This window comes from Anser anser (genome assembly GCF_964211835.1).
Source record: "Anser anser genome assembly, chromosome: 6".
NCBI classification, from domain to species: Eukaryota; Metazoa; Chordata; class Aves; order Anseriformes; family Anatidae; genus Anser; species Anser anser.
In genome coordinates, this window is record NC_139726.1 from 2,092,543 (window position 1) to 2,104,941 (window position 12,399).

The 12,399-nt window shown below is 35.8% G+C and overlaps 1 protein-coding gene across 1 annotated transcript in view; it reads left to right on the top strand.

Moving 5' to 3' along the window:
- NEB (nebulin) overlaps positions 1 to 12,399 on the top strand; it is a 124,469-nt gene that overhangs the window by 100,014 nt on the left and 12,056 nt on the right. Inside the window, exons 132-143 of the mRNA XM_083840921.1 lie at positions 477 to 581; positions 1,887 to 1,991; positions 2,896 to 3,006; positions 3,475 to 3,585; positions 4,794 to 4,907; positions 5,081 to 5,185; positions 5,638 to 5,742; positions 6,336 to 6,440; positions 7,425 to 7,517; positions 9,647 to 9,739; positions 11,112 to 11,204; positions 11,690 to 11,782. Of these exons, the coding sequence (XP_083697047.1) occupies positions 477 to 581; positions 1,887 to 1,991; positions 2,896 to 3,006; positions 3,475 to 3,585; positions 4,794 to 4,907; positions 5,081 to 5,185; positions 5,638 to 5,742; positions 6,336 to 6,440; positions 7,425 to 7,517; positions 9,647 to 9,739; positions 11,112 to 11,204; positions 11,690 to 11,782 (1,233 nt within the window). The remainder of the gene's footprint in view (positions 1 to 476; positions 582 to 1,886; positions 1,992 to 2,895; positions 3,007 to 3,474; positions 3,586 to 4,793; positions 4,908 to 5,080; positions 5,186 to 5,637; positions 5,743 to 6,335; positions 6,441 to 7,424; positions 7,518 to 9,646; positions 9,740 to 11,111; positions 11,205 to 11,689; positions 11,783 to 12,399) is intronic.

Here is a 12,399-nt window from a genome sequence, read left to right on the forward strand (position 1 = left end):
TATTTTTTCTTTACTGCTTAATATATTTAAAACTTTTTTTTGGTCTGCTTTTTCATTTCATTTTTATGTTTAACATCCTCCTAATATAGAGGTACAGAATTATGTCTAACAAAGTGCTCAATAATTTTATTGAGAAAAGACAAAAGTCATTATTGCCTGGCACAGCCTTTTCATGTATCCACTGTGTTTTCTTTATCTTTCTTGTTTACTTTTTTCTCTCTCTTTTTTGTTTTTTTATCTTTGTTTTTAAATATCTTTGCTGCAATCGAAATGATCAAAAAAGATAACTTTTCACCCACATCTTTAAAAGTGATATCTGATACTGGGAGTTAAAATTCTTGTTTTTGTTTAGCTTTTTGTCTTTCTAATTTCTCTTTGATGTTCCATTGAAGTGTTGCTTTGATTGGACCTAAGAAGTAAATTTGCTGAGGGATTTTTTTTTTTTATTGAGATGATTTTTGACACCTTCCCTTCAGTACCAGTACAAGAAGCAGTATGAGAAGAGTAAGGGTCACTACCTTGTGGTGCCAGATAATCTTGAACAGGTTCACCTAAGGGAGGCATCAGAACTACAGAGCCACGTAAGTTGGTCGCGTGTTTCCCATTAACTGCAATCATTGAGTACTAAAGTCTCCATCACTGAAATCAACCTAGTAAGTTCTGTGATGTATAGTAATTTCTGTGCCTTTCTATAAACACTTCACACTCAAGAAAACAAAAGTCAATGAGAAATACTCGTGCATCTGCACATTTAAACACATGCAAACTATCCACGTGATCTCTTCATTCTAGAGTAGATCTCAGTTACTTATTCCTGTTGTATCTGGATCTTGCTACACAGTATAACACATTTATTGGGGGTAATTTCATCTATAGAAAAGAAGATTCGATTATCTTGGAAACCGGAAATTGATAACGGTAGGGTTGTTGTTGACAGTATACTTTCAGTTGCTTTATCCATTCTAGTCTCAAGTGATACAAAGGAGAGCTCTGCCATTATTTTTCTGCATACATAATTCCTTTAATGAAACCAATATCTACTGCTGCTCTTAGATGTGCCTGTTGACACCTTTTCCCTCTGGAATACAGCAAATAGTGAATCATTCCACAGAAATTTATCCTCTAATTTAGTCTCTAGTCCTCTCTGTTCCAGGTATTTATTGACCCTAAAGCGAGAGAGAAGTAACTGCTAGAATGTGAAGGACTATAGGTATTGTTCTGGTGCAGAATAATAGCATGGAAGAGCAAAAACTACATAGCAGAGCACTAAGAATACAGTTGCTCATCAGTTTGTAGTGTAAGTCACCACTCATTGCACTAGTTTGAGACTGGAATCTGAGCCAAAGACATAGCATTACTTCTTGCAACAGTTTGAAAATTGATGCCCTAAAGGCTAGATACTGTAAGTTGAAGCAATAATATCTTCATTTTGGTGGACTTTTTACTCCCTGGACAGACATATATAGAATTAGGTAGGAAGATGCTGAACTGCATCTTTTCAAGCCCTGTCACTAACATTCCAGCAATCCATTAACATGTAACTGGCTGAATCAAACCAGGGTCAGGAGCAATCTCAGTGCCTTCAAGTTAGATTTTTGCAGCTACCTGTCTTCCTTCTTGTGATCAGTTATTTCTTGAAATCAGAGCTGACACTGCATATTCTTTGCAACAGGAAATATGATGGTAGAATTTTAGACCACACACATTTTGCTGCAAGGCTGACTTTTGATTTTACGTTTTAGGATCAATAATAGGGATTTCAGGAAGATAAACAGTGTTAGAAATTCATTTTTTACCAGATATCAGTTAACCACAGTAGGCAAATCTTAGTTGATGAATTAGTTCTTTGATTATTTAGAAGGGTAACTTTTTTATTTTCTTCTCAGGTGAAATATAAAGAAAAGTATGAGAAAGAAAAAGGTAAACCTATGTTGGACTTTGAAACTCCAACATACCTTACTGCAAAGGAATCTCAGCTCATGCAGAGTGAGGTAAGATTAAAATCAACGATAGACTAAAGATAATTTAACGTTTATTTTTATAGTTAAACTAGTTAAAGTTAGTTTAAATAGTTAAAAAAAATAGTTAAATAGTTAAAAAAAAATAGTTAAAATAGTTAAAGTGGTTTAGACATGCAGTTATACTTTTGTTTTGTGAATGCCGATAGACTGACAAATTATTGTTGTATCACACGTTTCTTTATATTGGTAATAAAATACTGTATTTGAAATGAAATTTTCCTCTGTCACTATGAAGTGTATATTTTCTGTAATTTTTCATCAAGAAGCTGTCAGTAAATGAAGCTTAAGCAAATCTTTGAGTATTTACAAGAAATGTAATATGAAATACACATCACTTCAATATTTGCAACAGGAGTATACTATGTCAATTATTACGGTCCACAGAAAGCATGCTGTTTCTTGTTTTCACCTGAGAACTCTATGTTTGAAAAACCCATTTATTTCCTGTTTGTCTCTACTGTCAGAGTGTTCTTTGCTGACCTGTCATTCTATTTCCTGAAGCAGTTATTTTCTGTTTGAAGTATTATCTTGTTCTGTTGCAGGTGAAGGCTTATACATGTTGAAAAACACTTGTATAAGGCCCTAAGTCATTATGTTTGAGTGATTCCATTGAATGTTTTCTCTGCCTATATAAGTAGGAGAAAAAAAAAAACAAAGACAGGATCAGGTCATATTTCCATTGGAAGTAATGAGCTGTTTCATGAACTTCAACAGAAAGAGGATTTATTCTTTCTCTGTCTGCAGCACTGACTATAGAAGATCATGACATTAATACTGCTGCTTCCTCTCCATCCTCCCAGAAGTTTTAAAATATAATTAAAAATAATGTAATAAATATTTGCTATTTTGCTTTTTTTCTTCTTACTCTCATTAGAAAGAATATAAGAGGGACTTTGAAGAGTCCATTAAGGGCAGAAACCTTACTGGCTTGGAGATTACACCATCCTTATTACATGTCAAATATGCAACCAAAATAGCAAGCGAGGTAGCAATTGTTCTGTTTTTTTCCTCTGTCAAGTTAAATAATTCCACTAAGTATACTCAGCAACATTTCTTCTTCACCACTTTTTTTTCCTAACCATTTTAAGCATGTTTTATAAATATTTTGTGTTGTGATCTAATTTGTCATGTACATTTATTATTGTCCATTAACTGTATTCACATTTACTGTGTCCTTTCCTGACATTCACCAGCATAACTGGTACATAGCGGGATGTGTATGTGTGTGCCCTTGCATTTTGTCTTGAACAATAATGACTATACACTGTTCCATTGCAGTAGTTCTTATATAACCGTATACCTTTGCTGCTTTAAAAGATCCCCCTTTTTTTTTTTTTTTTCTTTTGGAGCTTTTGGATTTATTTATTTATTTATTTCATTTTTGCAATAAAGCTGTAGAGTGTAGAACTCTTTTTAGTCTGTCTTTGCAGTTTTCCTTTTCTTTCTTATGCAGAAAGAATACAGGAAGGATCTGGAAGAAGGTGTCAAAGGTAAAGGATTAACAGCTTTAGAGGAGACTCCAGACATGTTAAGAGCAAAGAATGCAACTCAAATCCTGAATGAGGTATGTCGGAAGCTATTTGGAAAATACCTGAATAGAGGTAACAACTTCAGATGGACAAATGCTTATAGCCATATAACACTAGTATATAGTAATACCCTACAAACTCTTGAGTAGAGAGAAAAAAAGAATGTGTATGGTGACTAAGTCTGAAACTGGTAGCCTGAACTTGTAAGTGACCTGTTTCTGTCTTTGCAGTCACTATCAGGAAGGTAAGTGAAGAAGAAACAGGTGCTGCAATCAATGGTCAGATGGTCAACAGATAAACTGTTTTTGACTGCATCAGCTGCAGGACTGATGGCCAAGGCAGACTTTTCCCCATCTCAGTGGAGAGAAGTGGCCAACAGACAGTCAGGATGTGTAACCTATGTTATTTACAAAGTGGACTGGTATCATAAATATTTCATAGTGACTATTTTCATAGGATAAGTGCAGCTCAAATTTTAAGGGCTATAACATCACCAGGCTTAAAGTTGAAAAAACTAAGTTATGATATGGCTTGTTAACAAATTCTGTTAAGCATGCTGACTGCGTACTGACAGCATTTTGTATGTACTTAGGGCAAGCATTTTAAGTTATTCAAGGAGCCTCTATTTTATTACCAGAGAATAGTACAGACATATTCAGCCAAGTTCAGCAGTTGCCATAGCAAGAGATGAATTATACCAATCTATACAAAATATATCTTTAATATATCTTTTAGACCTCACTGAAAGATGTCTTTGGGAAGAGTAGCTGCTGATGATGAATTTTTAGAGAGGCTATTAATTTCAAAGGACCTACACTATCACAGAGAATCCTGTCCCCTTGCATTTTTTGGGCATGCCCAGTGTGAAACATACGTGACCACTTTTCACTACCATATGCATTTCATAAACTGCTTGCTCCCTATTGCTCCTCTTCTGTACAAGTCACTGTTTTACACGGATCACTGATGACCTAAGGGAACTTGCACTTTGAGGTTACTGGTGTGAGAAGGAACCTTAATAGAGCTGGCCTGTAGTGTGCCTCCATTTGCTGCTGCAGCTGGGCTGTTTGTTCTCAAGATTTAAGTTATAAAGTAAACACTTCAGTTATGTCATGTGTGTGTTTAATTGTACATTTATATTAGCAGTATTCCTGTTTTGTGATGTGGTCATGAAAATACCTGAAGTTGCCAAAGGGATTGCTTTCACATCAATAAAATATTTATCTATTGTCTTAATTTGCAGAAAGAGTACAAAAAAGCCTTGGAATTAGAAATTAGAGGAAAAGGTCTGACAGAACTGGCTTTGGAGACACCGGATTTTGTGAGAGCAAAGAATGCCACAGACATTGCCAGTCAGGTCTGTGTGAATAATCCATTTCTCACGTCTGATGTCTTTTTTTAAAGATAAAAAATTGCTAGCAGTTGTTTTTTTTTTCTTTCTGAATAAATAGTGTGAAATAGTGTGAAAATTGTTGCAAAGATATGATAAAGGCACCTAAATGTGATCTCTCCCTTATCTCTCCCTAACAGATCAAATACAAACAGTTGGCAGAAATGGAGAAAGCCAACTACACGAGTGTTGTCGATACTCCAGAGATTATTCATGCCCAGCAAGTCAAAAACCTTTCAAGCCAGGTAAACGGAGTGAAGAAATGTAATCATTGTTCACATGGGAACCTTGAGCAGATGTTAACTTGGAGCACCTGAATAGCTACCCGTCACAACATTCAGGAAGTACATCAGAAAAACATATTTCTGTGGAACAGTGAGGTGGCATCTCTTACTGAAAACTAGTATTGAAAATCCGTTTCAATATTGAAATTAACTTATTGTAATACTGTATAAAATAGAACAATCATTCCTATTGTTTTTGCAATACCAAAGCAAATTTAATTCTAAGTAGATTTAGCTGAATTTTCCTACTCCTTAATGACTCTAAATGTTTAAAACAAGTCTTACGCAGAGGTGTAATCTGAAACAGAAGTACTCACGTTTCCGTAAAGATGAGCATTATGCAACAATAAGAAAAGTCAGGCTATTTATTAGTGCTTTTGAATTAATGGAATGTGTTTTGTATTTTGTATTAGAAAAAATACAAGGAAGATGCAGAAAGGACCATGCCATACTATGTGCCTGTAGCAGACACACCAGAAATGCAGAGAGTCCGTGAGAATCAAAAGAACTTCAGCACAGTATGTATATACATAACAAACGTTGTTACCGTCAAATAATTAAAAATGTTCAGCTTTTTTGTTACTTAACAATGTCCCAATATCACACTCTAATCCCAACTAGGCTGCCTTTATATTCTCAGGGATTCCCAGTTGGTCCCCTATGTATTCAGCAGTACACAGGGAAAAAAAATGAGTCTGTAGTTTTCTTTCTGCAGTGCTTTTACAATTCCTTTGCTAATAATAGAGAATTATACTTACAGAAGTTCTGGTTAGTAGAGACTAACTGCAGGACTGTATGGTCAGGAACATGAACAATTACTCCACAGTCTGGCTTGAAATCTTTAATTGTTGAGGCTTAATTAGTTTAGATGCCATAGTCTGGCACCTTTCAAGATTTTTTGATTGATCTAGTTAAGGATCTCCTATTACTAATTTAAGTGAGAATATTTATAACTGTATGTCTTTATATCACTAATGGTGATGTTAACATGGTCTCCTTAAAAGCTGTCCTTGAAAATATTTTATTTTTCTTAGCTTCAAAGAAAGTTCAGTGAGTAAATTTTTATGGTGTAGAGTCAACATTTGGCATTTTACTTCAACTTTTTCAACAGCTTCAGTATCAGTGGGACCTACAGAACAGCAAAGGAAAAGTTACAGTTGTACAAGATACACCAGAAATGCTGCGTGTGAAAGAAAACCAGAAGAATTTCAGCTCGGTATGGTTATTTTCTGTTTTCAGTGCTCATTCCAAAACACCCACAGTTTAATGTGTTTAATAAAATAATTATTTTAGAATCATAGAACAGTCTAGGTTGGAAGGGAGGGACCTTAAAGCCCATCTATTTCCATCCCCTGGGCCATGGGCAGGGACACCTCCCACCAGCCCAGGTTGCTCAAAGCCCCATCAAACTTGGCCTTGAACAATTCCAGAGATGGGGCAGCCACAGCTTTGCTGGGCAACCTGCTCCAGTGCCTCACCACCCTCAGAGTAAATCTAATTTTAGGCTTTTCCCTTACAAATACTTATGTTCTTGACCTGCTTAAATGTGCATAAGAACTTTTTCAAACTGATTAGCTGATTTATGCTACTCCTTTTTATCTACTGTCACTTTTGGAGTTCCCTGACTGCACTCTTCCCCATGTACATAGCTGTGATATAGCTAAACAGTCAGCCGTCTGCTTAAAGTGTTATTACAAGTGTCCACCTTTCTTTTGTTCTGTTGTCATGTAAGTAGTGCAGTCTTTGGCTTTTTCTTTCAGTGAAAAGTGAACTGTCTCCCCAATACCTTTCACATTTCATGTATTACCATGAAGTGCCTGTTGTCTGCTGTATCATTTTGCCACTAGTTTCATTAGTCTAGTAAGTAGAAAGAATTTGTGTAAAACATACCAAAACAAAATTAGAACAAGAAGAACAAATACTAGTTTTCAATCCTAAAATTGGTCTACAAATGTTTTGATATTCTACTTAAAATGCATTACTACAAATATAAATGATCGGCTCCTTTTTTGCGCGCATAGCACTCATAGTAAATAAGACTTCAGATAGGCAATAAGCAGTGACTGGAGATCCTCTCAGCTGGCTTTCAGCCTGCACTGTTGAGTGCAAATCACTCGTCATGCAAATCTATTCACTCCCTAGAAGAAATAATGTTGTATTTTGTACGCTTAACCTTGTTGTCTTGATTCTAAATATTAAGATTTTATATAAAGAAGATATTGGAACTGGAACTACGATTGAAAAGACGCCAGAGATGCAGAGAGTTAAACGAACACAAGATGCAATTAGCTCGGTACAAAACAATTGATTTTTAATACTCTACGAGTGCTAATTCAACTTAAAATAATATGCTTTTTCCCTCTTAATTCTTTAAATTTTGCTAACTGTGGTTTGGCAATAATCTACCCAGCTAAGGGTTACTTTCTAAAAGTTTTTGTCTATTTTTGTGATTTAATAATCTTTCTAACGATTAACATTCAATTTGTTAGTTACAGTCCATTTCTAAAACATGAAAGCTCTTGTCATGATTTTAATCTCATCCCAAACACAGTTTATTTAGCAGAGAACCAAAGAATTGTTTAGGTAGGAAGGCACCTCAAGACATCATCTGCTGCAAGCCCTTTGATCAAGCACGTTCAGCTACAGCAGGTTTCCCAGGTCTGTGTCCAGTTGAGTTTTAAACATCTCAAAGGATTCAAGATATTCAAAAGGACTCCACAACCTCTCATGGCAACCTGTTCCAGTATCTGACCGCCCTCACAGTAAAAAATTGTTTTCCTGTGTTCAGATTGAATGTCCCGTGTTTTAACTCGTGCCCATTACCTCTTGTCCTGTCACTGGGCACTACTCAGAAGTTATTCTCAGCTCCATCGTCTTCACTCCCACCTTCGAGGTATTTATACAAGTTGACTAGTTCCCCCTGAGCCTACTCTTCTACTAGCTACAGAACCTCAGCTCTCTAAGCCTCTTCACATACCAAATACGTTCCAGTCCCGTAATCATCTTTGTGGCCCTGTGCTGTGCTCTCCCCAGTAAGTCTGTGTCTCTCTTGTACTGAGGCGCCCAGAACTGGACGCAGCACCCCAGATGCCACATCACTGGTGCTGAGTGGAGGGGAAGAATAACCTACCACTTCTCCCAGATCTGTGTCATTTGCAAGGTTGCGGAGAGTGCGTTCTGTCCCAGCACCCAGGTCACCAATGATGTTAAACAGTATCGGCCCCCATATTGATCCCTGGGGCATACCACTGGTGACTGGTCTCCGACTGGCCCTTGTGCCACTGGTCACAAAGCTCTGGGCTTGGTCACTCAGCCAGCTGTCAGCCCACTTCACTGTGCACTTACCTAACCCACACTTTGTTAGCTTGTCTGTGAGGGTGTTAGCGCAGGCAGTGTCAAAAGACTACTAAAGCATGTCTTGTAAAACCTTTATATTCTATTAAAAAGTTGTAATACTCATATATTGGAATAACTATGTAACTCAAGATTTGTATTTTTTTCATGCTTTTTATTTGAATTCTGACATTATTTTAGTATAAGAGATACTAACATTTCAGCCATTTGTTGCATATTATGTTAAATACATTTTTCTGAAATACTATTCTCTTTTTGTTTTTGGTTATGCTGAAGTAAAGAATGAAAATAGCACTGATATCAAACATTTAATTGCTAAAATATTGTATGATGACCCTCAGCTATATTAAACAGATAGATTTTTACAAATCCAGAGTTCTGCTTTCATTGCTAGAAAGACCACATCATATCAGATCTGTTCAAAGGCATTTATAACAGTTTCTAGACAGTGCTTTTATGAAAGTGCCATTCACAGTGAAATCTCCGCAGCAGTTACCTTCTAACAGATTGCTTGTAAAGATGGTGGGAGTACTTTAACACCAGCTTTCTGCTCATGTTGGAGCCAATGAGATCAGGTTAATGCTCTAATTAATCTGCATGGCAATCCAGGTGCCTATTTTAATGCCATTAAGCTAAGATTTTTATATTATTGTTATATTTTTTTTTTTAGTTTTTAACGTCACAGGTTTTTGTAACTTAGTGTTTGATACATTGAAATGGTTTGTTTGTTATAAATCAGGGGTTTTGTTCTTGCTGAAGTTAAGCACCTGGAAGATATTAGATACCCAAATTTTAAGTTTCAACTGAAAACTTTTGGTTCATACGAGACTGCTTTTTTACCCTGCTCTGAGTTATTCTTAAACTACTATATTTTAGGCTGTGGCCTGAGTTATCTAATAGGTAATTCTAAAAGAAGATTCCTTGCTAACTTCTTTGCCATTAGAATACTGAAATCTCAAGTACTAGACGTGAGTTTGTGTTTCTTTAGTCATACAATTTGTTACCCATATATGTATCAGCTGTGCTTAAATATAAGTCTAACTATTTCTAATGTCTCTGCCTTTGCAGATTAAGTACAAGGAGAGTATTGGAAAAGGAACTCCAATTCCCGATCTCCCCGAAGTGAAACGTGTCAAGGAGACACAGAAGCACATCAGCTCGGTAGTGGCTAAAATTTTCTTCTTACCCATATAATCTTGCAGAGCTCAAGCTCCAACCTTTGATATTGTTTGTGGTTTTTATTGTTGAAAGAACAGATCCCTTAAATCCCTATAGTCAGCGGCAGGAAGTTTAAATATCTGAATTTTGCAGTAATCATTACCATCAGCCACTTCCCTGAATTATTTCTGTGACCTTTTCTAAACACAGAACTAAAAACAAAAAATACCCAGATGGTATCTTACAATTATTCTGAAAAAAAGTGAGCAGCTAGAAAGAACTTTGTGGAAAAAAAATAAATGGAGCCTCTTTTTGTAGTCACAAAAACTACTGACAGTTTTAAATGGGAAAAAATATCTGGCTTTTCCCATATCTAGTTAAGTGTAGATTCTGATAATTAAACCCTGCTCTCCAGATTTTGAGCCAGCATTTCCTGAATGCAGTGTTGAGGGAGGATATGTTCTTGATCACTGGTACCTCAGATGTTTGCTATACAATGCTGAGGAGCAATAGCTCCTGTACAGTGAATATCTCATGATTTACTGTTCCTAATTTTAAGTACTGATTCCCTCTTGAGCTGTTTATGGTACTAGTGACTTTTGCAGGTCACTAGTGCATAATTGATTTTTTTCAAATGAATCTTCATTTTTCTAACTTTCAAGTTACATAATTTGTTTTCTCTTGCTGTGAATCCTTTATTTTTGTATTTTTTTCTTTTTTCAATGACGTCAACCAATGAAATGCAGTTTGCAAGTAGTTTACAAATTTGTGAGAATTGCTGGTGCATTTGTAATGTGTTTCTACATGATTAGGTTTTAGACAGGACATTTATATGTCTTCCATCATGGAAAAGGCAATTTTTGATCAAACAATTGTAGGTTAAATTAAATCTAGTAATATGAGATTGTTTTCTCACTAGAGCCTTAAAATGAAATAATATGATAATGTTCTGAAAAAATAGAGATCAAAATGAAATCTAGCCCACAACTAAATTCAGCTGTTTGTTAACACCATTAAAAAAAAAACTCTGGAAATACTGACTGCCTGAAAAGAAGTACTATGACGTTTCCTAAACTAAAATGAAAAGCAGAAAATACCTACCTCTCATGTCAGATTAGCAGAGTATTTAAATTTGTGTCCTATTATAATGAAGTCCTCTATTGACTTCTGTGTTTCCAAGCACCTAAATGTAGACATTAAGAGCTTTGCTGAGCTGGTGACTGTACTTACTGAGTAAAATATCTTTTGCACATGTTTACATATAATCCCAGATTGTATTTATCTGTTAACCAGGTAAATTGCCTATCCAAATGTATTGTAGATATTACGGAAGGAATACGATCTTCTCACCTTTCTGGGTGCTTGTGTTCTGCAGGTATTGTACAAAGAGGACCTAGGGACAGGTATCCCAACACCTGTCACTCCAGAAATAGAGAGAGTGAAACGCAATCAAGAACACATTAGCTCGGTATTTAAAAAAAAAAAAAGCGACTCATTTTTGCATAACATCCTAACATGTATTCTGGTTTCCTTCGGTGATTTAGAATCTCACCCTTCTCCTTTCTTTTCCCTGACAATATTTTTAACTCAATTATTCCACCTTTTTGTGGTTTAACTTTTTTGAGTGATTGACAACTTCTCATGAATTTCTTTTAAGAAACAAAGCTGGTAGTAAGCTGTGAAATCAATCCGGTGTTTCTCCCCATGTTTTTGTTTTATCTTAACCCTTTATCTCCTAGTGTCTGTAGTCATATTTACAGAATAATCAACCATCAGCCAGTTCCTTAATATTAGCCTCTAGAACAAGTGTGTAATTAATTGAAAAGTGACCGTAACACTAAACATAACTCACAAAATAGTGAGATTTAATTATTTTGCCTGTGTTGAGTGTGGTGGTTTTTCTTTTTGGTTTGGTTTGGTTTGTTTTTGTGGAAACTTTCTTGTACCTCACAGGTATTATACAAAGAGGGCTTAGGGACTGGCATCCCCACACCGGTCACTCCAGAGATGGAGAGAGTCAAACGCAATCAAGAGAACATTAGCTCGGTAGTACTAAATGAAACACAACCTACCGTTTAGAATGCAAATTGAATCTTTTTAACTCCTCCGTATTAATTTTTTATTTCAATTCCTTATTGAACTTTGAACAACCTTTTCTTAATCAAATAACTAAAGCCTAAAGCCTTGTCAGTATCCTATAAATTTTATTTTTTTTTACCTCAGTCTAACTTAATTGTCATTAAATTATTCCAGCTGTGAATTTTTAACCTCATTTACTTAAAGCAGCTAAGCAGTTCCTTATGTTTTCTTCCCATCAAAACAGTGACATTCTGAGTGACTTCTCCTCGGTAACAAAGTCTATCCTTCTAACATGCCTTAGACTCACCACACTGGTGCAGTGCAAATGAAAAATGAACTCTTAACACTGTAGAGCAAAGCAATCTAATGCACCTGGACTGTGTTTGTATTTTCCTGGTTTTGTTGTGTTGGATGCTTTCTTATAGACTCTTCAGGTCTTTGTAAGAAAACCTGGGCAGCATCCCCATGTCACTATAATGTGAAAAATGAAGAAAATTGTGTAATTAAGGGAAAATTATTGTAGCAATGCCTTTCTATCCAGAATTGTTTCTGCTTCTAACACATTCCTGTCCCCCTGCACAACT